The 26,112-nt window shown below is 33.0% G+C and overlaps 1 protein-coding gene across 2 annotated transcripts in view; it reads right to left on the bottom strand.

Moving 5' to 3' along the window:
* Window positions 1–3,898: 3,898 nt before the first annotated feature.
* Window positions 3,899–26,112, bottom strand: part of HECTD2 (HECT domain E3 ubiquitin protein ligase 2) — an 88,967-nt gene continuing 66,753 nt past the window's right edge. The window contains exons 11-21 of one of the 2 annotated variants that reach the window (XM_033224161.1): window positions 24,045–24,141; window positions 20,841–20,948; window positions 19,659–19,791; window positions 18,663–18,751; window positions 15,797–15,955; window positions 14,020–14,094; window positions 13,254–13,341; window positions 13,063–13,169; window positions 11,607–11,722; window positions 10,892–11,035; window positions 3,899–6,455 (exon numbers count right to left, since the gene is read on the bottom strand). In XM_033224161.1, the coding sequence (XP_033080052.1) occupies window positions 6,335–6,455; window positions 10,892–11,035; window positions 11,607–11,722; window positions 13,063–13,169; window positions 13,254–13,341; window positions 14,020–14,094; window positions 15,797–15,955; window positions 18,663–18,751; window positions 19,659–19,791; window positions 20,841–20,948; window positions 24,045–24,141 (1,237 nt within the window). In that variant the 3' untranslated portion in view covers window positions 3,899–6,334. The remainder of the gene's footprint in view (window positions 6,456–10,891; window positions 11,036–11,606; window positions 11,723–13,062; window positions 13,170–13,253; window positions 13,342–14,019; window positions 14,095–15,796; window positions 15,956–18,662; window positions 18,752–19,658; window positions 19,792–20,840; window positions 20,949–24,044; window positions 24,142–26,112) is intronic. The other variant, XM_033224170.1, reaches the window with a different exon arrangement.

Below are 26,112 nucleotides of genomic sequence, written 5' to 3'. Positions count from 1 at the left end.
TAATCTCTAAAGGGCATAAAAACATTGAGTTGCATAATTGTCATGAAAACCCTTAAGAAATTTTCTTGCTATGATACACATTTAAGGTTTCATAAGATATTGAGAATTATATTTGCTGCTTATGTTTATAAAGAATAAGTGAGTATGAAGCTGAGGATTAGCCTTCTGCTGAAATATAATGGGCACTCAATAAACAAATGTTGAACAAATTCACAAACAGTAGTGCGATGGGCATGCTTCTATAGACCAAGCTGAAATGGAATAGGCCATCTACTACTATAAACTTTCATATATATCTATAAAAAATATATATCCAAGCTTGAAAGGAAGGGAAATAATTAGATATAGGAAATAAGGAAGAAATGAAAAGCCAGAAGTAGGAAGCAGGTGCTGATACTAGGGTGACTCATGAGGATGACCTCTCTAATGGATGTTAATGTCCACATGAGCTCAACAGACATGCTTTAGGCCTCTTCAAGGTGAGGAGCCAAAACGAATTCTCTTGCATAAATCCTAGACCTTAAAAGGGTTGCTCTATGAAAAGAAGAGAGAAGAACTCTACTCATAAATCCAAACTGTGCCACTGTAAGTGTGGGGTCCAAATTTACACAAGTGGAGAAGGAACTCTAATTGAAGAAGTTAACATAAAAATCTGTGACAGACCTGTAAGTTCTTGGTTGAGAACAACATAAAACTGCTTTGCTAGGCTACTTACAGTATTCAGGACACACAGGATGTCCAGTGGAAAAGATCATCCTTTAAGTAGAAATGCAAAATCAAAAATTACAGATCACATAAGGAAATAAGCCACTGTGAGACAATGGATGAGCAAATAGAAAAATGAGTGCTTTAAGGACTAGAGTAGAACAATTTAAAAGAGAACATTAAACAAGTATGCCAAAATTATTAAAGAAAACCATATGAAGAAATGGTATGGAAAAAGAGCATGTGAATTTGAAAAGAAACCAAAGAAGTTTCTAGAAATTAAAAAATGCAGCCACTGATTAAAACTGAGTTTTTAATCTCAGTGGGTTGGTTAAACAACACTTTAGGTACAGAGAAAGAGATGGAATGGTTGAATGAGATGGTCCAATATATGTTCAACAGGAAAAATTAGAGAGAACAGGAAAAATCAATAGCCAAAAAGGAAACAGCTTAAGAATTTTTCCAGAATTGATGAAAGATACAAATCTATAGATTCAAGAACCATAATGAAGCTCAAGGGGGAGAAAAAATACACACATACACATGTTGTCTTTGATGTTCTACCATTTTTTGAAAAAAAAAAAATCTTAAAAGTAGCCAGAGAAAAAAGAGAGATTACTAAGGTATACAATTATACTAATAGCTCACTTTATGTCAACAACAAAATCAAAGGTAATGGATTAATACATTAAAAACTATAAAACAATTATCAACCTACAAACGCATGCTTAATAAATCTTTCATGAATAAAGGTGACAGTTATTTAAAATAATTTGCTACCAACCAACCCTCATTAAAATAATTTCCAACAGATGTTCTTTACGAGGAGGAAATTTGATTCCAGAGGTAGGTGAAGGACCACAGAAGAGGGAATGGTGTTTGAAGAAATTGTAAATGTGTGGTTAAATCTAAACATTATCTACATAATAATAAAGACACCTTATTTTATGGATTACATTAACATTAAAAATTCATAGTATAGAAGATGAGGTAAGTAAAGTTAAAAATTAGGCCACATATTAGAAAATATTTGTAATATAAGCACAATAAGAATGAGAATACAGGTAATAACAATAGTAATAATACCAAACATTTAGATAACACTTACGGGTCAGGCATAAATGTAAGCCCTTCATATATATGTTCTGTAAGTTTATGTATAAGTATGTAAGTCTATACATATGCATGTATCTGATACACATATAAACTTATATATAATATACACATATACATACACATGTACATATATACAAATATACCTGTATGTAAACTTTAACAACCCTGTGAGCTAAGCATTATTTTCAAGATGAGTAAACTGAGACAAAGAAACATTAAGTAATTTGAAGTAATTTGTTCCAAGTCATTTAGTCACTGGCAGATCTGGAATTCAACTGAAGCAATGTAGCTCCCGTTAACAAAGGATCAATATCCAGAATGAGGAAAAAACTCCTAAACACCAATGAGGAAAAAAATAGAAAAAAAAAAAAACAGGCTAATAGTACTGAACTGGCCATTCACAGAAGAAATCTGAATAGCCTGTAAATATACACAAAGGTGTTCAATGCCATTAACAATTATGGAAATATAAATTAAATCACACTAGTTAGATAAGCCAAGAAAGGTCTGCTAAAACCAAGTGTTGGGGAGAATGTGGACAAATGACAACTCTTTATAAGGCTGATGGAAATTAATGCTGGAACCACCACTCTGGAGAGCAAGTGGACAATATCTGGTAAAGCCGGAGATATACACACTGTGATCTGGCAATTCTATATCTGGGCTATAGTCTAGGGAGCCTGGTTCACACTGGAAAACAACTCAATGTTAGTGTGTAGGAGGTTGGATCCACAAAGTGGTACTTTCATTTCATGATTCTATTCTGCAGTTAAAAATGCATTATATCTCAATGTAAATAAATTTATAAAAGACAATAAGTGAAAAGTTTTGGAAAGATATGTATAGCATGAGATGTATGCAACTGTAACAATATTACATAGTGTTTACACATAGGTACACATGTCATACAAATGTAAAGACAGCATGGGAAAGATTCACATGAACTACAGGTTAATAGAGAACAGAGAGGGAGTAGAGTGGGATTAGAGATGGGCATGAAAGGGGCTTCAATCCCACTCATAAAATTCTTAAAAAAAACTGGTAATATTAACACATTATCTTTTTTTTTAGGTCTGAGTGTGGGAATCACGGTATTTCATTATGTTAATTCTGAAATTTTTGTTTATTTGAACTATTTCATTAAACATAAAATTGTATCTTGTTACATAGCTATAAAATAGTATTTAAAACCCTTGCATCATGAGACATCTGTAAGGATAAATCCTAAAGTACTGTTTCTAGAATAAGAAAGATTCCCCTAACACAATTTTAAGGCTTCAAAAGCACTTTGTGTTCTTTAATCTGTGGTTGAACCCAGCATTTGAGTCAAAAGCCTCCAGAAGGCATCAGAAGCAGGTTGTAAGATGTTTCTATATCAGTACTATAATTTGTCTTGCATCACTTTTTATTGCTTATCATGTGCCAGGCACTGCATAAGTGCTTTACACATTAATTCATTTAATCTTCCCTACAACTCTACGAGGTAGGCAGGTTATTCCCATTTTACAAATTATTTCCATTGTACATTTGAGGAATGAGGAAGTTAACTCGCCTAGCTAGTAAACGGTGAACCCAGGCAGTCTGGTTCCAAAACCTAGGCACTAGACTAAAGCATTTGTGGTCAGCTGGGTGAATTGATCTTGTGTCCCCTCCTGTGAAAATCCATCCTGGTCTTTTTTCCATCCAGTTACCTATATTATTTCATTAATCACCCATAACATTCTCTCTTACATTCTTATAATCTCCACTCTTCCTTAAGCATGAAATATGTGAACAAGGGGGAAAAGGCCAAATGAATGGTTTTGGAGATGAATACTTAAGAGCTGAAGTTATCTATCTACGGCCAATGAAATATTATTACACTTGGTTCACTTCTGGGTGTACTCCAATGGTATTATATATTCATTTGGTGGAATAGCTGTGTGATCTTTCAAATACTGGATATACATTTCACGTTGAAAATATGCTAAAGAGGTTGGTAATACTTAGTGTCAACAACATACATTTTTTTAAGTTATGTGTTAGCGATTTTCCTAAGCACTAGATTGAGACAGTATAATGCAAAGAATAGCTTACATTTATAAAATATTTTAAACATATGGCTTCAATTGCCCAGTGTTCAAAAAATAAACAAACCTGACTGACTGTATAATTTTAATATTGAAAAATTGCATCCAGAAATTAATTTAACACAATACAGATTTGTACAAAAAAGGAAGGACATAAAAACTTCTAATCATACAGACAATAATATGACTAGGCAAAGATTTTAAAAAAGGACAGGACATTTAAAAAATACTGATAAATACTATGTAATGCTTTAATTTACTGTGGCAGATACAAAAATCAAGAATTCATCAACAGATTATATATGTAAAAAAGTAACTACATGAGTTTTCTAGCTTTTTAAATTAACAAAAGGTAACAGTAGTGGTTTTTATTTTTTAAATGAGGTATTATTACACTGTAAACCAAAAACAGAGCACAAATAAATAAAGGCAATGTGCAATTTAGTGATACATGATTATAAATTTCAACTTAACAACAGATAACAAAAAATCTCTAGTTATTTATGGACTTTGTCATTTAAAAATTTGGCTTGCTTGTGTGGACTTCTTATTTAAAAGTGACACAGCAATCGATATACAAGCACATCATTAAACATGCAGACCAAGCCAACACAATTTTTCCATGAGTCATCTCTACCAAATAAAAACTGTTTATATTTTATTTAAAACACTTAAATCTGGTTTCTTATACATGTTTCTTTTGTGCTTATAAGTGGTAACCTACATTAAAAAGCTGATTTTCTAGTTCAAGCAGTGTTAAGAGAGAAGCAGTTTTATTTGCATATGGATTTAAAACAGAGCAAAATGAAACAAAACCAGGATGCCTTTAACTCTCTTACTTAGGCTTTCCAAGATTTTTAAGAACAAATACCCTTGAAATAATATACCCAAATGGAAAAGCAGAATCACTTCCATCTCAAAGAGAATAATAAACAAAGTAACTCCTTTTTCTCAAAGATTTGTGGGTTGGCTTCAGAACTGTTGGAGAATAAGCTGATGAGTTCCTCCACCCTGGAAGAATTCTGCTGGTTGGGTGCAGGAAGCATAGCAAGAAAATAGCCTAGCCCAGAAAGATTTTGGGGAAAGTATTATTTGCACATGAACCATATGCTGGTACTAACTGCTGGTTTCATTATTATTGCAAATATAACTTCAGAGTTTTCTGAAGGAAAGCTGTCAAAGTATGGTAGAGAAGTCTTGGTTTGGCAATATTTGTAACATGCTAATAAAACTGCTTCATTTGCTGTAAATAAAAAACAAAAAACATTTACCGTCTGACTTAAAATGCGGTTTCTTTTTACATACTACTATATTAGAAACTCTAAAAAAAGGGTACTTTGAATTTATTATATTCAGAATCCAGTGAAAAACAAACATTTTGGCCAAAAGGTTGAATTTTATTTGTATATCAAGCTATATCATTTTGACACAAATGTTATTATTGTATTCACTTTTGTCAAATACTTTAACCTACCTTTTTCAAAAATTAGTGTTTTGGTACAACTGGTGATCAAAAAATGTAGATATAAGTCTTGTACATCATTCAAAAAATTTATAAAAGCAGTTATATTCTTTTGTGCTTGTAACTGACATACTTCATCAATGATTATTCAGGTCTGATTTCTTTTCTAGTATCTTGAGCCTTAAGAAGAAATGATCATTATACAAATATTACAGAGTACACAAGAAACTAGTTTACTGCCAATGTGCATGCAGACTAACAACACTTAAAAGAATATAACCTTGAATCCAATTAGTCTGAAAATACTCTTGTACAATCATCTTTGATTTGTAAAAGCTGTGTACACATCTAAAACCCTGAATTTACTTTGTAAAAATAAATCTTTAACAATAAATGGCACTATCAAAATCCCATTATTCTCAGGCTATTATGTAGTTATTTACATGCTTTTCAGCAACAGCTGAGAAGAATCTTAAAGGTCCCAAGCCAGTATATCAAAAAACCCTGTAAACTGCATTTGCAATGATGCTGTGTTGTATACCGCTATATGAAAATATGGCTACATGCCTTATGTTAAAGATAATGTAGCTGTTTGCTTTGCTACTGTGTGCTAGCAGTGCTAGCAGTGTACAATCTGCCACTGGGTTCAATTATACCATAAATTCATTCTTCATTGTACTTTGTTTTCCCAGTGGAATGCCTGTGACAAACTACTTGTGGAGAATGATAAAGTGCTATAAAAAAGAGGAACTGGACCATACCTGTCTCTGCCATGTAGATTTGTCCTCACTCAAGCAATTTCTGTGTTTTTAGAAAATTACGCCTTTGCTGAACATACTTCATATTTGATTTTTTAAAAACAATATTTTAAAGTTGGTAAGCTTTGTGAAAGTGTTTTGAGACAGAAACATGAAAAGGCTAAAGGCACAGTAAGAGGGAAGTGAATGCTACATATAAAAGATTATATTTCAAGTCTTCTAGGTTACTCAAGTCCAAAACCTTCTGAATTTGAAATTCCAATGATCAATTTCTGTTTCAGGTCTTTTTTGCTTTTGTAGGGGGGAAGGCAAAGTTGATTGAAGCAGGTATGGGCCACAGGTAACCTAGGGAAAAAAAAAAAAAAAAAAAAACTAAGTCTTAAAACACACACAAAATGACTGCTATGCAACTTCTAAAAATATCAGGACACACACATTCAAATCTATTTCACTCTGTTAAGAGATGACTCATCCATTCCTTCACTGAACAGATATTTACTGAGTACCTCATTATATATATCAGACACCACTCTAGACACTAAGGCTAGGTTACAGACAAGACAACCAATGTTACCACTTTCATGAAACTCATTTAAGAAGCATTTTGTTGGAGTCAGACAGATATGAATTTGAATTCTGCTTTCCCCACTCACTAGCTGTAGCGTCTTGTTTGAGTTGCATAATATCTCCAAATCACAGTTTCCTCATTAACATGATAGGGTAAACCATCCAATTAGGCCATTTAATAACCTAATCAGGTTGTTTAATAACCAGGAGTTCCCAACCCCAGGCCAAGAGATGGGTATGGTTGTCCGTGGCCTGTTAGGAACTGGGCCGCACAGCAGGAAGTGAGTGGCAGGCAAGCATTACTGCCTGAGCTCTGCCTCCTGTCAGATCAGTGGCAGTATTAGATTATCATAGGAGCAAGAACCCTATTGTGAACTGCACATGCAAGGAATCTAGGTTGCATACTCCTTATGAGAATCTAATGCCTGATGACCCGAGGTGGAACAGTTTCATCCAAAGCCACCATCACCTCCCACTCTCCCCACTCCTCCCTGGTTCTGTGGGAAAACTGTCTTCCACAAAACCAATCCCTGATGCCAAAAAGGTTGAGGACTGATGGTTAAAAAGATTAAAAGAGTGATATACACAAAGTATCTGGCAGCCGAGGAGTATATAATATAATGAATGATATATATTCTGGTTTTTAGTATTAAAAAGTAATTTAAAAAAGAGCACTTTGAGGATGCTAGATGCCCCTTGATGCACATGTAAAAATTATCTTCTGAATCCTTTTGGTCATCTCCCCAACCCACTATCTGATAATGTTGTTATCATCATTCAGGATTCTTATAGCTATCTTAAGACTCTTTCCTTCAGTCTTTATGAACTTCACAACATCAGAACAGCTGTCAGAGAAATCAGTGAATAAAAATGTGAATACACTACAGAAAAGGAAAATATTTTTAAAGAAGTTTGTAAGATTTAAAACTAAATTTTGAGAGCCCCCTGTATTAAAAGACTTAAAACTATTAGAATCAGCATTTACTCAGTGTTTGGTCTATGATAATCACTGTGCTGAGTGCATTTACATGCATTGTTTCCTTTAATTTCAGCCTCAAAGCAACCTAAAAGTGGTTCTCATTTTACTGGTGAGGAAAAATAGCCATGTAACTATACGAGTAACCTGTTCAGGGATACAGAGCTGGTAAAGATGTAGGCCCACTATTCAAACCCAGATCAGTCTGACTTAAAACACCAGTGTTGTTAATATGTAAGATTTAACATTCTCAATTTTTTATGCATCAGACATACATTTGTATGAATTAAAAATATCATCAAATAACAAAGCAAAGAAAAAAATGAAACTGCCAACTCAGTTTTTTAATATAATTTTTTCTAAAGTGCTCTGCTGTTTTACAAGGTCCTAAGCTACACAACAACTTATTTTTATGCCAGTGTCTCAGGCATCCATTCAATAACATTTCGTGAGTTATTTAAAACATTGGTTTTCTCTTCATTCTGTTAAGGCTGAGCTTTCCAAGTTTATTTAATACTCATCTACCTAGATACAAGGTCTCTTAAAACTGAAAGAAAACAATGTCAAGATTCTAGTGGAAGAATATCTTATGAAAATGTTCATTGAAGAAAAAATGTGTCCAGGATTTTCTTAATCCATCAGGGGCTTCAATAACATGTATTTGCTAAGGTGCAGGACCAAATTATGTATATCTTTTAAGCCTGACTCTTTGGGTGATTTGCAAAGGAAGCTGCTTAAGGACAACCAGAGATGGGAAAGAATGTAATTTGAAATTTGCTTTGCAATCTTGGCCATTCTATATTACACTCTGTACTAAATAATCAGGATAACCACAAAATATTGCCAAAGGTTCATGCCCTTTTAGGGGAAAAAAGCATTCAGAATACAATTAATGACTGAAGATTATTTACTCCAAGGACTTTATTCTAAGAGGCACTGGTTTTCAGTTCCTGTGTTAGTTTGCCTAGAATGGAGCCTCTAGTTTCATCCATGTTGCTGCAAAGGACATGATCTTTTTTTTTTTGTTTTGTTTTTTAATGGCTGCATAGTATTCCATGGTACATATGCACCACATTTTCTTTATCCAGTCTTTGCTATTGTGAATAGTGCTGCAATGAACAATGAACATATGCATGCATGTGTCTTTATGACAGAATAATTGATATTCCTTTGGGCACATACCCAATAATGGCATTGCTGGGTTGAATGATAGTTCTGTTTTAAGTTATTTAAGAAACCTCCAAACTGCTTTCCACAATGGCTAAAATAATTTACATTCCCACCAGCAGTGTATAAGCATTCCCTTTTCTCTGCAACCTTGTCAGCATCTACTATTTTTTGGCTTTTTAATATAACAATAGCCATTCTGACCGCTGTGAGATGGTATCTCATTGTGGTTTTGATTTGCATTTGTCTTATGATTAGTAATGTTGAGCATGTTTTCATATGCTTATTGGCTGCATGTTGTCTTCCTTTGAAAAGTGTCTGTTCATGTCCTTTGCTCACTTTTTAATGGAATTACCAATCTTATTTAACAAAAATCTAGTGAATCTTCAGTGGTGGACCTTATAAGATGAATGGAAACTCCTCTTTCAGCTGAAGTGTTGTCCTTGTCTTTTGAGGCATACCATTATTGTGTCAAATTGAAATGTTGTATGTCTTTGATAGTCAGCTTTATTTAATACATGTGAGATTACACTGGGAAACTAGAGTTGTTCTAGATTCGTGCTGAAGCCATGTTAGCTCACATATTCTTGAAATAATAATTATTATTGGGAAAGTTTACAAGTAATGTCACCTTTGTATTAAAACAGATTGCTCAGATTACTCTTTTAAAATTGGAAATGATTTTAATATAAAATATTCTGAAAAATTAACTTCTGTTAAGCAAATACATCTATAATCTAAAAAATTTCTCTTGAATTTTTTCATTTTAGGACTTTAATTGTAAATTTTATTTAGAAATTTCTTAATTATATATGTAAATATTTATTTTGTATTTTAAATATGATCTTGATGATGACATAAATACTATTCAAGAAATAGCCATTGGGCACTTGCCATGTGTGACTATGTGGAGAATACAAATATGTATAAGGCACAACCTCTGCCCTGAAGAACGAAATGCCTCAGATATGAAGTGCAATATGATAACTAGCACATAACTTCTACAAGATATTTGAGAAACTCACTGAATACATAATGACTTTTGGCTTTACAGAGGAAGTCAACATTAAACTGTGTCTTTAATAGTTGAAGCTGGCACATGTCACATGTAAAGGGAACAACTTGAAAGCATGGAGAAAGGCATAAAACGTATCTAACGAATCAGCAAAACAGGCTGTTGACTAAAGCATGGGAAGAAATGAAAACTGGTAGGTAGCCTGGGTAGAAGACTAGAGCTTTATTTTACAGTCTCTAGATTCTAGAACTTAAATGGGCAACAAAGTTATTTCCCAGGGAAATATCATGATCTAAATAGTGTTAAAGCACATGAGTTTAATAGGATAAAATAAGCTAGTAATGAGATAAAAAGTAACTTTACCAGGGTGGGGGCAGTGGAAAGGCAAAGAACAGATTCCAGCTTTAAAATGAAAGGAAGAACTAAGAGCACTCAGGGAATGTTCAATGTATGGGGCAGGAGAAAGAAATGATTATAATCAAAGTATGTCTATTCAAGTTAGCTTTAGAAATTATAAGTTATTTGGGAAAAGGAGTAAGCTGATAAGCATTAATGCCTTAACACTGCTAAAAAATAATTTAAATCCATCATCACCATCATATACAAAAAGCATGAGATTAAGAAAAAGAAGAGGGATTAGTATTAGAGGTACTTCTGGTACTACTTATAGTATCCTCCAACACCCTAGAAAAGAAAGAAAACTACACAAACCAGATATCCCAACTTAGTGATTTTCCTAAAAATAAAAAACACATTTCACATTTAAATAAAAATGAACATTAGACAATATACTACTACAAAGTAACAAGGTTCTAAAAGAGACTACAAAGCACTTATATCACCTAGAAAAGTAAAAAGTTGTTAGAAATGAATTACTAGTTAGTATGTCTCAAAAACTAGTAAGAGAACTTTTAATCAAAATCTCTTCAAGGCCATGAAGATTTTTCTATGAAAATAACTTCAAACGGAGTAAATCTCCTGATTCCAAATGTATTATTATTAGCAGTATTAGCAGTAACCTTTAGATTTAAAATAAAATTAGATCCAGAAATTTACCAGTTAGTAGAAGTTTCATTCTTTGAGATTTTAAAGTTCAAATCAGCCATTCCTCCTACAGGTACTCTGTCACTCCCTGTAGTAAAATGTAGCAACTTCTTTTGAAGATCAAGAGGAAATCCAAGCACGACATCCCAAAAGTATCTAGAGAATACCAAAGGAAATTAACATCAAATGTCTTGACAAAAATCCTATAATAAACTAATATAAAGGAAGCTCTAAGGAAAGGGCTTTCCTTAAGAATATATAATATCCTGAATTTCTGTAAAATTAAGGAATGGTGAGCTTCTATATATGTATTAGACTTTTGACTAACATTATAAAATAATATTTTTATAAAAGTATGTAAGTTCAGCAGTGGATAGTACAGGAACCATTTTTCTCCTGTATAACTTTCAAATCTTATTTTTCAACATAGTGCTATTAAACTGTTATTTATAAGGATAGCATCCATGAAATTCTAGGAGCAAAGTCATTTTTTTAAAAGTAAAATCTCTACACTTTTGTAGAAACTTGTTTATAGAATTTTCTCGCAAAGGGAGTGATTTCATATTAAAATTCTCATAGACTTTCCAGAGATAAAATAAGACTGTGGGCTCTCTAATATTTGGACTAACTTAATCGATTCACAGATTGTAAGTTATGCAAATAAATGAATCACACTGTCTGCTGTTCCCTCTCCACATCCCCACTATCAGAAGTATCAAGAGCTTACTTTATAGTTAAGTCCGTCTTTGCATAGCCATCATACTGAGTACTTCTCTGCAGAGCATGCATATCCAGGTCAGGACTTCCACAGACCAAAATTTCAACCTCTTCTGGACGAAGCAGCTGCCAATAATTATTTATCAAAAACAACAATTAAAGAGTGATGGTTTTAAATGAAATTGGAACTATTTTCACTGGATCAAATCACAAAAGTCATGATTTCTCATAGTAAATCAAACCATTTTTGTTGAAGAAAAATCTTCTCTGGGTATATTTTTCCTACCAAAGCAAGATATTTTTTGCTTCTGAAGTTTATAGATCTTGTAAAATAGTAATTAGCAGTTTGCCAGAAAAACAAGCAAATGACTTTGCACAAATCCAAATTACTCTTCTCCAAAACCCAGCATGAAGCTCCAACATCTACTGATCCACCTAATATCCCATATCCTAGTATCTCCTTCCAATATCCCATAACACCTCCTGTGTGCACTGTAGAGTTTGCGTACTTGGTTATAGTCTGTCTTATGTCTCTTGTTTTTTTCAACTTTCAGGTGGGCTAGTCTACCACCTATAGAGATTAAAGCTCTAAAAATAGAGACCATGCTATGCTAATTAATTCTTATTTTCCCTCTGTCCACTCCCACAATTACCAGAGTGTCATAAACACAACTTAACTAGAGCTCAATAAAGTGTTTCTCTTTCAAAGGTATTTTTGACAACAAACATATTACAAAGGTTTCTCTAAAACCAGCTGGCAATAATGTAAGCCACTTGCTTTTGCCCCAAAACAACCTCTATAGTCTGTTTCTCTCTCCCATGAAAAATAATTCAAATGAAAGACCTTACTCCAATCCCTCATAAGAAAACTAAGGGAGATACAAATGGCATGTTGAAGTGTGCGCTGGGTAGCTGGGGTGACTGAAAGGTATCCTATGATACTTCTGACATGGTATTCTAAATAGTAGCTGACCCATATTCACATGGCTAAGACAAGTCAGACCAAACTGAGTCCACCATAACTCTGGAGGTAAACTACTTGCTAAGGGTAAAAGGCAATGCAGAGTTGCTCAGGGAGCCCTGAGGTAGCAGCTATACATATGTTCCTTAATCATTAAGAAGTTGTAGCTTTTGCCCTGGAGCTACATGTTAACTGCGTTGTGTGCCTTGTCCTTCAGTATTAAGATCCTGAGTCCATGGATCCCTTCATCCACTCTACTTGGAGAAAGTTTGTAAAGTTCTAAAAGACTTAGTAGAAGGGGAGAGAAAATGAACTGACTGGGGTGTTTTTCCCCTCTAAAGAATGAAGGCTGAAATGAGAGAATTATTTTTGTTTTTAGTTCTACTTTTAAAAAGCAGAAAATATTTTCTACTTTAAAAGCTTACCTACTAAAATATTTATTATTTGTTAACATGATAGTATTACAGAACCTTACTGAAAGCTTGATTTAAAGTTGTAAACTCACCATTAGGGCATTTGAAGCACACACACTATGAAATCCATAATAAAATGCAGCAAACTGCTTATAGATGGATTTGTTCAGAAGGAAGTCAGTATAAAGCTGTACATATTCTGAAAAGCAATTTTACATCTCTTAAATCATAAAAGTAAATGGCAAATACTAATTCATTTTAATTAAAAATGGTATTAACTTACCTTTCCTGTTTTGATTGGTAACTGAAATTTTATCACCACCGGGCTTTAAATTATAGGACTTGATTATTCCAAATTCTTCTTGAAAAACCTGACGGGAGATACCATCACACACATTAATATGGTTGATATAATAACATACTTTGGTGAACAGGTTTATACAATTTAAAAAGAACAGTTTTTCCCCCTTCCTTCTAAACACATAAACTATAAAAGGCTAAGCGCTTGTAATATTTGTATTAAGAACAAGGGATCATAAAAGAATTATGGGGTTAAAAAATAGTGCCTTAACTTAACCCTGCCTAATACAGTTAAATACTTTAATGAAGTCCACAAAACTGTGTGGCCATCTAGATAATACACGGGTCCCTGGAGCTCTGCAGATCACTGTAATTTCCATTTCTCAAATATTGGAAAAGGAGTGGAAATGAGAGAGTTTTGGTCTAACTCATTAGTTTCTACTCCTAACTTCTAATGTTGAAGTTACAGGATAGGCTTATTTTTAGAAACTAAAAAGCTCTGAGAAAGTAACCAACTCAAGGGGATATGTAATTTGCCTAGAGAGTATCCTGAACCCTTAGTGAATGAAGCACTTTGACTGCTCATCTACACATGTCTACTTTATCAGGTTAAGGTCCTTTAAGATAGCGGATTGTATGTATTGGTTAATCCTTGTTCATCTTTTCTAACAGTGAGTATTTAATAACAAATTGTGCTGTTCATATATGAAATATATGATTAACAGATAACTATTTGCCCTTAATAGTACCTGAAATGTTGAATAGAAATCTTCTTCAACATTGCCTTCATGTGATAAGAGTTCACTTAATCCATGGGCCAACTCCTATAAAAAGAAATCTGTTAATGACTTTTTCAATCAAATAGCATTAGCTAGGATAATTAAGTGGCTTTCCTATAGCTCATGCATATGTATATATAAAGATCATATTTGACATGCATTTTCCAGGGCAAAAAATGCTTAATGATTTCTACCATCAGAAGCTAATCATTATAGGTCATAGATGGGGAAACTATCCAGTTCAAACTACAGGGGCATAACTCGGGTCTATTCTTAAGCAGCAAGCTAAGCATACCTCTAATGTAGTGTCCGTCATAATTCACTGCTATCTGCTACATTACTGTTTATGAATTTGTAGTATTTCTCACTTTCAATTTATATTCCTATGAAAATCTGCTAATGTTTTAGGATTCATATTTTAAACATAAAACATATAATTCCTTCATGTTCATGCATGTACAGTGCCCTCCCCTCCCAAGAAAAAGTTAAGTACACTGAACGAAACATTTTCTGGTTGGCCGGGCGCAGTGGCTCATGCCTGTAATCCCAGCACTTTGGGATGCCTATGTGGGCAGATGACAAGGTCAGAAGTTCAAGACCAGCCTGGCCAACATGGTGAAACCCTGTCTCTACTAAAAAGACAAAAAAAAAAAAAAAAAAAGCCACGTGTGGTGGCTCGCACCTGTAATCCCAACTACTTGGGAGACTGAGGCAAGAGAATTGCCTGGACCTGGGAGGCGGAGGTTGCAGTGAGCCGAGATTGTTCCACTGCACTCCAACCTGGACAACAAAGCAAGACTCTGTCTTGGTGGGGGGGAAAAAAAAGAACATTTTCTGGCTGGGTGCAGTGGCTCATGCCTGTAATCCCAGCACTTTGGGAGGCCCAGGTAGGCAGATCACTTGAGGCCATGAGTTCAAGACCAGCCTGGCCAACATGGCAAAACCCCGTCTCTGCTAAAAAAAAAAAAAAAAAAAAAAAAAATAAGAAAGAAAAAAAAAATTAGCCAGGCATAGTGGCGCGTGCCTAAAATCCCAGATACTCTGGAGGCTGAGGCATGGGAATCGCTTGAACCCAGGAGGCAGAGGTTGCAGTGAGCCACGGTGGAGCCACTGCACTCCAGCCTGGGTGACAGAGTGAGACTCTGTCTCAAAAAAAAAAAAAATTTTCTTACATTATATTACAACTGAAGTTATCCATAAATATTTAAAAATAGAAAAACTGACCCAATATTTCAAAATTTTCAATATAATTTTTATGAAAAGATTAAAGTTTTATTTTAAATTATTAGAAAAAGGTAAATAACAGCATGATTAGAATGATTTTCTATATTTTACATAATACATTTTCTACTCCTTTAAAACCACAAATTTTCATACAAATCTAGGCTGGCATAGATTTGATATAATTGTCATCATTTAAAAATTATTAATAAAAACGATCCCATTGTTCACATAAAGAAACTAAACTGAAAGGTTAAATAACTTATCCAAATTCACAGAGCTAGTAAGTGGCAGAGCCTGGATTTGAATTACTGCCTCTCTATGTTGTAAAAGCTCAGGAGCACTGCAAAGTGGGTGACATGTCTCTCTAAGGAAAGAAAAAGCTAATTGAAAAAAGGACATGAGTTATAAAGGTTGAAGGAAACCATATTTAAAAGTAAGAATAGCATTAGGAGGAGAGAGACTGTGCAGGTAAAAAAAGATGATTTAGCATTAAAGGATGAGATATTAATAACTTTATACTTACAGGCATAATTTGACATAAGTCGTCAACGGTAACACTGCAGATGCCTACTGGTATATTTTGATCACTAGGAATGATGGGAGGGCTCAATAATTTCTTGTAACAGCAGGGAGGGAAACGAATATCCAAAGTGATGCTGTTATAAACAGCTAGTCCCATAAGCTATGCATACTAAATGTTAAGCATTAACATAAAATCCATGACAACAAATGAGTTCTGAATTATGCATCAGTCTATTTTTTGCATACTTCTTTCAGATTTAACACTGACTTTCTAATTAGTATCACATATTTCCTTTCCCCTCTTTCATTTATTTTCCCTTTATTTTACATAATATAATTCCTTGATTACAAAAAGTCATGTAAAAAGGAGTGGTTTAGTTGACAGTATTCAATGATTTCCCTAGAAAAGTTTATCTAAGATCACAACAGACAGCAACTTAATACATGCCTGTAATTATTTAACAGAAAACATTTTCTAAATTTAAACAAAGATGTTGGCAATTTTATAAGCAGCAGCAACAGTTTATTCAGTAGAACTCACTGTAGAATACTGGTTTTGGAGATAGCCGTTTTTAGTTATTTTAAAATTAAAAACAGACTATGTGTGAAGAAAAGAGCTAAACTGAATAAACATACAGATATAAATATGCTATTGATAAGCTAATAGGATAGGTAATTTCCAACAGTAAAACTTGAAAGACTTATGTTACTTGGAGTTTCTCAGTGTCAAAGTTAAAAAGCTACAGATGTTATAAATTTTTCTCAGGATTATTTACTAGTTATATGGTGGAATGTAACTTATCCATTTATGGAAAGAGAGGTTTTAGATCAAATTTCATAATATTTCAACAGTCAATTATATAAAGTTATTAAGGAAGTAATTCATTTTATAGGCTCATAAGGAAATCTAAACATATGAGCTGGGTAAATTACTGAAAATAACTTTTAAAAATTGGGAGACCACCAAAATTTCAATTTGCTAGAGTGTAATGAAGGCTGATAATAAGGCCTTATACTTCAAAATAATTGTATTAGAAACACAATACTGTCAGAACTACTAGAACAACACATCTTTGGTCCTGAAATTTTAAAACTGGAGATATATATGAAACCAACTATATTTTCTCAATGTTCATACCTGTTATTTCTCAAATTTCAGTTCCCAATCCCTTACCTGACCACAATCCACTCTCATCCCACATTTCTCCTATATAGTATTATGCTTTTTACAGCATCAATTTAGCTTTCTATAGGTTTTATATCTGTGTGTGATAAACACACATAATAATGAGAGTAGCAATTCTAATTTTTAGATTCAATTGTTTAGCTTGAAATATAGAATAGCTAAATATGCTTAATATGCAATTTGGGGTAATGACTAAACAGAAACTAGTATCTATAGCAAAAAAATGAGCAATTTTATGATTTTATGTATAGTATCACTTAAAAATATAACTAAGCTATAATACTTTATTGTACATATTAGAGTCAAAATATCATCCAAATCTAAATTGTGATATATGAATATAAAGCATGACAAACATTTATGTATGAAAATTTAAATAGCTCATAGTATAGTGACAAGCATCAATGACTAGGCCCTTCAATGAAGATGAAACATTCAACAAATGATGACTGCAGATACTAGAATATAAACAGGAGTCTCAGAACTGTTAAGTGTTATTCTCTATGGAATTTAGCACTTTGGACCTTCAGACATAACAATATATACAAATTTTCAAGTTGAGTTTACTATCTCAATGTGCAGTTTGTTCTCTACTACCCTTTCTTTTATTAATCTCATCTCTCAATTTCCATATATATGTGCCTCATAATTTATTCCAACAGATGTAACAAAGACAGACATTCAAAGATGGCTCTTCATTCATTTTCTGATGGTATTTTCCATAACTTTCAGTGTGCTTGCTGCTGCTCTCTACCAAGCCCAGCACAATTTAGCCTTTTTTATTCTCACCACGCTCTCAGCTTATAATGTCCCACCACTCTCACCAGCCATATGTTAATCAAATGTAATTGTTCCATTTTTAAATCTCTATCCTCTCTGGGAGAAATACATTGTATATTTTCCTTCTCAGAACTCCTTAGTACTTACTGCCATATGGTCATTTGACTCTGACAACAGATGAAGAATTTCCCCCTACTTGTAAACCTTCTTATCTCCAGTGCTTGCTTATTTATTTACTCTTCCCTCCTTTCCTCCACAAACAACTATATTTCTTGGAATCTAAAAAGCTAATGTAGAAGGCATCTTGTCCAATCTCCTACCCAATGCGGAAATGCCCTCTACAATATACTACAATATACCTGACAGGAATCATAGGATTGCAAATGGACTTATAAAACTTAAAAAAACCTACAAAAGAATACTATATGCTTTAAATATTCCCATTCCATTCAATTTTTATGAATGCTCCCTTTACGTTTCAGGATTTGGAGGCATATTAAAGAGCTAGATTTAATTCTCCCAATTTCAATTCAGTAAACTGAGGGAAATGAGCACAAAGTGAAAGAACAGAAAAAAATACTTCATGATAAATGGGAAATACTTTGATTTTTTTCTTAAAAAAGCCTTAAATTAGTGATAACTTCAATTATATGTGAAATAGTAAAGAACCATTTTTATTTTGAGATAAGGTTTTCAGAAAAGTATCAAACTCTCATTTCTTTCAGTTAAGTCTACTGACATATATTACACATAACGAAGATTACTGAAAATCTAATAGTACATTTGACAATAATATTTAATTTGATAAAATGGCTAAAGAAAACAGTTTTCTAAAATACAGATAAAATCTTTAAAAATCTCTAATCTATTAGCACCTCCTAGTGGAAAGTTTAAAGGATACAATTCCAACCAATCGGAATTCAGAATAGTTATCACATTTAAAGCTGCTAAACCAATGGCAGTGTGAATCCTTGTGATATGTAAACATGCCTAAAAAAACACACAAATAATTTTATTATTAACATGACTGACTTAAAAAAATCAAAGTAGAAAACATGTACATGACATCTCATCTATTAGAAGCTAACCAACAATAATTCTGTTACAAATCATCTTTCAAGTTAAAAATTTCAGATTATTTATGGGACTATATATTTGCAAATCTCAGCAAATATAAATATATATATTAAATATATATGGAGAATATTTTATTCCTGAACCAATGGTAGAAACAGGGTAAAAAGATACAAACTAATCAGATAACTTTATAAAAAGTATAGTTTCATAGATTATAAATTATGATCAAAATTAACTTTGAGGATATCAGAAGACTTCAATTTATCACTGTCATCCCTATTTCCCATCACATACACATATAGAAAAGAAAACTAAAGAATAAGGAAAACACTGAAAACTCTCCTTTGAACAGTTTAACAGATAGTAAGGATTATATAGGTAGTTTCTGTAAAATAAAAAATTTCAAAGGCTTATTTTTTCTTAAAAAATTAATTCATGAATTTTTATTAAAATGACCCATTAATGAAAGAGTTTGCTTAATACAGCAAACTACAGTTTTGTGTTTTAATTTCAAATGTTTTTTATTTCAATGACAAATTAAATTTTCATGCATTTGACTTATTCAGAAAAGATATGGATGTCTCCTCATAAATGTTTACTTTTAATCTTGATACATTTTGTGTAGGATTCCCAGTAAGAGAATCAACTAATCATCAATTCAAACAAGTTTTTAAAATGTAAATAACAGTCCTGAAACAATTATTCAACATTTATGATTGACAAAAAGTCTGTAAAATCATAGAATAGTTTAAAAATAAGGGTGACTACTTGACTCTAACAATTATGAAGAAACATGGTTTATGAAAATTAGATTACTTACCATAATCTGGATGAAAAATTTGGCGAATTAGAAGAAGGAACCATTCTTTAGTCAAACCACCCATATCCAAACCAGCTTCCCCTACAAATGTAACTTTTAACTTCTTTTTCAAGTCTGCTCTTTTCCGGGTTAGCTATTTGAAGATATTATACAGTAGAGGAGAACAAAGAGCAGTGAAAAGAGAATTAACATTTTAAATTCTGGGAAATGTGTTAGGCAGTCTTTAACTTATTTGCAATGCTACAAATCTCCATCCATCCATTTATCCATTAAATCTGCCAGACACTGTGTGAGCTAGGTGTTTACTATGTTTTATAGATCAGGAAACAGAATTAGAGAGGTCAGGTACTTTGCCCAAAGTACTGCCTCCTGGTATCTACTGCCTTCAAAATTTTAATTTAGCACACTATAAGATAATTCATTTCTTTTTTAAAAAAACTCCCCTCAATGCTAAACTTTAAAAAATCACATGGCTAGGGCTGGGTGTGGTAGCTTGAGCTGGTAATCCCAACTACTTGGGAAGGCTGAAGTAGGAGGATGGCTTGAGACCCTGAGACCAGGAGTTTTAGGTGGCAGTGAGCTTTGATTGTACCACATTCCAGCCTGGGTGACAAAATAAAATGTGCTGCAAAAATAACTAACTAACTAACTAACTAACATAGCTGAATCAGCCATTATCTTCTAATAACCATATTAAGATCGAGCTGAAGCATTTTTTATGATAATACATGAAAATGCAATAAAAGTATGTTAGAGCCTGTATAGGCCCAATACACCCTGTAGGTCAGACCTCTAATTTTATAGATGTGTAGTCTGAGACCTGGAGAAGTTAAATGACTTGTTACACACATAACCAGTAACAAAGATGGGTCTGGAATCTAGGTTATATACGAAGAAACATGAATTACTCATTTAAGTGTTCTACATCAAATCATTTTCTAGGGAATTAACAAACTATTAATAAACATACAAACATGAATATAAGACAATTATGAATACAGATCTGATTTTAACTATGGTGTCAAAATTTAAGGAAGCTTGGTATGCAACAAGATCTTTAAAAGAATTTAAGGAAGCACACTTATTGGAATACAGAAATAAAAAAGTTTACTAAGATTTTTATAATAAATCATACTATAAAATTTTAAGCTTTAATTAATATCATTTTGGAATAAATTATACCTCATCAAGTGAATCGCTAACCAGATGTGTCCGTCTTACTTTCATATTTAGAAATAACATATTCATATCAGGTCTCTGTCTTCGAGATACTTTATCCACCAGACTTTGCTAATAAGAAAGTAAACATTTTTGCTTTTACTTAGACTATAATTAAGTTTAAAACATTTAAAGACTTTAGTAAAAATAACAATTATCTATGCCATTTCTTATATAAACAATTCTATAAAAATCAATTATACACATTTTTATTTGTGAAAATGGCTTATTATGATTTCACATTGTAACAATGATAACCAAAGGGGATCCAAAGTGAAGGACCAAAAATAATTCACCTTCTATAATAAAAAATGTTGCATCACAGTTTCCATATGTCTCATCTCTTAAATAGCAAAGTTTTCTGTTTAATAAATACAAATATAAAATGGAACATTCAAAACAAGGTATATATTTCTGATGATAAACCTGGACTTAGGGTTTTTTAGATATTGAATTTTCTCTAAAGGTACAATTAGTCTACTTTACAAAAGTGACTTGTCAACATGTATCAAAGACCATAACAATATTCATATGCTTTATCCCAATAATCCTTCCACTGAGAATTCTAACTTGGAACATATTTTATACAGTTCCATGTTCATCACAGCACTATCTATAAAAACAAAACTTTAGAAATATCTTAAGTACATATCCAACTAATGAAAAAACTGATGGTCATAAAAACTACGTAAATAGTACAAGGAAGGTACACCTGAAGAAAGTAGGAAATAAAATTGTGTTTACAATACTATTTCAACTCTGTTGTCTTTTAAAGATAATACAGAACAAATATCAAAAGAAAATTTACTAAAATGTTAATGGCTTTGCTTGGGTGATAGAGATATGAGTGACTCAAAATTCTTTTGTACCATTTTTCAAAATATAAGCACGGAATAGGTGAAAAACAATATATTTAAAAATATCTATAAGAAATATATGTCATTTATCATATAAAATTCACATGCTTATATATTTATCTAAATAGTCTTTATTAGACTGTATCTTTTTTTGGCAACAATGAAAACTATTGTGCAGATTAAAGATAAACATTTCAGGCATTTTAAATACATGCAGCAATTTGCTTTAATAGATAACATTTTAGTATCACAAATCTACAATTTAAGGCTACTTATGATGTTGAATATTACTATAATAAAACACTATTTTGGAGCCTTTTCCATTTCTCCCATATACAATGCTAAATGCTATTAACAGCCTTTTATTTCTCTGTGTCCCCACTTATCAAAGAAGTCTGTATTCCTAGGATAGTGTCCTGGGTTACAGACCGTTTTTTCCTACCTTTTCCTATCTTCTGTTCCCAGTCTAGCTCCTGGGCAGCTGTCACATTATTTATTTATTATAAATAATAAACACATTTATGCTAGGATGCTAACAGCAAATAAGGTTAGTAGCTAATCCTCTCATCAGGAATTCATATTTACTAGAAAATGCTCCAAATGAAAAAATATCCCAACAATGATACAATTCTTGACAGTGTGACTGAGGAACTTATTTTAGGTTAGGAAACCACTTTTGTATATTTAGATTGTACCATATAAGCTCAATCTTACACTTTGTAAGATTGTCCTTGTGTCAAAATAGTCACCAGTCATTAATTCCAAGTGATATGGCAATTTACAAGTTAAAATGTTGGGAAACACCCATAGAAAACTGATAATGCCACTCAGCTCTCAATGTCAAGTGTCTACTCATTCTTTTGCATGCTCTGTAGAAAACTTAGCCTGTCACAGTCTACACCTGCCATTCTCCTTCTTTAAAGTAGAAGAAAAATTCCACAAAAAGATATTTGATATCCTGTGAGTGACACAGAAAAAACTGTTTAGTCTTGCTAGTTTAATCCAAACTAGCTCATTCTGTTATGTATAAAAGCACTGCAGATTTTTTCTTACAAATATAAAAAAATCATAGACCAAGGTGAGAAAATACTAAAAAGGCACATGACATTGTACGAGTACAACTAACAGAAAATGTCAGAATGAGTAGCTATACAGCTAATCATTGAGCCAATATCTACCCAAGATCAAGTAACAATTCTGGTGCTGAATATACCTGTTTAAACTCATTCTTCAGGGGGGTAGTGTGGCTTTGGAATTCCCTTGATGGGCATAGGCAATAAAATTTCTTCTAATATTCCCATATTCAGTATAAGATGACTTTGGGATGTCACCAGTTACTCAAATCTTTTGTCCTTCTCTGTGATAGAAAGAAATACTCACCTTCTAGGAACTGAATTACTGAAGAATAAACATTCTTATTTTTTACAGCATTTTGAAGTATTACAATTTATGCTTTAGGATTCTTTTTATGTACTGTTGAACAAGATGGAAATCATTTCTTTTTACCCTATATTTCTTTTTCAATTAAGAAGACCACAGCCAAGCTTCCCTCTTTTAAAATTGTGAGCAATCATGTAACACAAGCAGATGTTTGAAATACATAAGCACTTAAACATATAGTTTACAGCTCTAACAAGAAAACCTCACTGAATCTGATATTTATTAGATAAAGTGCATTATTGTGCTGAGATGAAACACAAGGGATAGGGAGTGGTAAGGACAGACTGAGAGATAACTTCATACTGCTCTATAATTTGCCTAAACTCAGTCTGATTGCTATCCCCAGCCTCTTTGGGTCTCCATGTATTTTGGTTTCCTAAGAACCAATAAAACACCTTTCACCTTCTTTGGGCATATTTCTCAGTTCTCCAAGACACACTTTTTGTTACATTTTCTAATTTTTTGGTTGTTTCTGATTTTCATAAAACCTAGAAAATGTTTCAGTAGTTTGAGTGGTTTGCCTAATGACACTCTGCCTCACCGCAGTTCTCAATGCTCTGCTGGTTATCTAAGGTTGGTGGTATCTGCAAAATGAGGTCCAACAAGCTCTCAGTAATTTGAATCTGTGAGAAGCATTTACTCTTCCTACTATATTTATAATACAATGAGAAGCTGATCAGAAGAGATGAGAGTTATCTTGTCTCCCAAATTGTAAATGGTTTTTAAGCACTTTTTGGGTGAGTATAACATGAATTTTGCTTTTAACATTCCTGATTATGCTAGAACAATTCACAAGACATTTAAATTATTTATTAAATTATTTACTATATTGATTATAGTCAGCATAAATATGTTTTTATAGCTGACTTACCCTTGCGATGTTTATCATCTGTTGCTCTGAGTCTCTTTGAATAATGATTTTTTTTGCAGCTATAGAAATAACGAATGGGTACTGACAGAAGGAAAACCTGCTCAACAAGTGAAAAAAAGAAAAAGCAAAATGGTGTATTTTTAGCAAAATTATACTAAGGGAATCTAAGGTACCCCTTGTAGCAACATAAAACATTACTTTTGGATTATGTTTTACCATATACAAAATGATTTTATGTGTATCATTTAATTCTCACAGCCATGTGAAGAATGTATCATTGCTAGATGTGCAATGCCTTTATTCTCTGCAGAAGCTACATCAAAGGTTCTGAAATGTGTGCTAACCACTTACATTATCTATACAAACAATTTCATTGTATATCATCACCTGTGAACAACAGGACCAACACCAGAACCAGGAGGGAGAAGTGCTGGTGAAGTAGTACAGAAAACCCAGGTGCTCAATATTAATATAAGAATCCATCATTATATGGAGAGTTCTGATGTGTGAGTTCCAGAAATGAAAAAATCTAATAATAACTACAATATGTAAAAAGTAAAGTAATATATTAAGACCAATAAAAAGAAATCAGAAATGTATGTTGCATTGAGTATTATATTTTAGTGGTGTGGTAACAGGAAATGGTATGTATTTGTAATTACACATTATAATCAAAGGTTATGAAAATAACCCCTCCTGGGCTAGAACATTCTATGCTACGCACAAAAGCCACAAACTACACAGAGATAAATGCATTTAGAAAGAATGAGTATGGCAGCGATGACACTTCAGGAGTTAGGCTGCCATTCAAAGTGACTACAATGAATCCATCAGTTATAGCTGGAATCCACCTGAACATAGTCAGGCGGTACAACTGTGACCACTGAGAAAAAAAGGCATTATGAGGAAAATGGATGTAGCCTTAGTGTAAACTGAAAGTGAGATGGCTTTTACCATGGGACGAAATTGTTAATAAAAGTTAAGAGTTCTTCAGTACTGGTGTATAATTATTTTGAATTATTAAGGCTAGCAAAAAATTGGAAATAAAAAGAAAATGCAATGAATTCAGTAAGATATATATTAGTTTTATTATGTACTTTAGGACAGGGGTTCTCAACCTTTCCCTTGTCATGCACAAGAGAAATGGTACTTTGTGAATGACACACTGAAATGAACAGATGAGGCTGCTCATGGCCAGAGATTACTTCCCATAGGGCTCCTGTTCCCCTCTAGGTTCAGGCTGGCTACCCAAGGGTTGATGGGATCCTAGGATTAAAACCCTAACGTAACTCATTCTTGGTACACCAGTGTTGTGGCACAGTGGTTAGAGGAAGGTCTACATTAAAAGATGTTGTCACTGAAAGATGCATAATAATTCTTGGTATTGTTTTGTGGTTGTATCTACAACACGTTACAATTATATTAAAATGGAAGGAAAAAGTATCTTTGTAAAATAAACTTTGCCAATAAAATATCCATCTGGGACTAGGGTCCCAGAACTTAAATTCTTATCTTATTCAGTTCTGAATGTTCAGATGTGAACTGAGATGTGTCCAGAAGGTCATTCTATGTTTCAGGTCAATTCTGATAAAGAGAGTCCCTGGAAAGTTTAACCAATTTACAAACTAATCTGGGGTTTTGAGGTTACTTATATCCACACCGTATCTCTTTACTCAGATTCCTCTACAATTAAATGCAATCTCCTGAACATCTCATGACCTAAGGATAAATTATGTTTGGAACAATCTTGCTAGTTTAATCCAAACTAGAAGTGTGGATATAAAGTGTAGTGTATTAAATAATTTGGTGACTGTTTTACAAATTTATTTATTATAATAAATAAGCTGTGGTGAGGCCCTTTCTCTATAACATCTACTCTTTTTATATTGCACCTAATGGACAACCACTTTTTCTTACAGAAGAAAAGAAAAATGAATGTGTGTGTGTGTCTGTGTGTGATCAATATATTAGATCAGGCATCTGCAAACCATGGGCCCGAGACAAATATGGCCTACAACCTGTTTCTGTAAATGAAGTCATTTGGGATACACACATATCTATTCATTTA

The sequence above is a fragment of the Trachypithecus francoisi genome, unplaced genomic scaffold, assembly GCF_009764315.1.
Source record: "Trachypithecus francoisi isolate TF-2019V2 unplaced genomic scaffold, Tfra_2.0 Contig01436, whole genome shotgun sequence".
Taxonomy (NCBI): Eukaryota; Metazoa; Chordata; class Mammalia; order Primates; family Cercopithecidae; genus Trachypithecus; species Trachypithecus francoisi.
The sequence above is the reverse complement of the archived record's forward strand: the minus strand, read 5'-3'. Positions and strand labels throughout refer to the sequence as shown.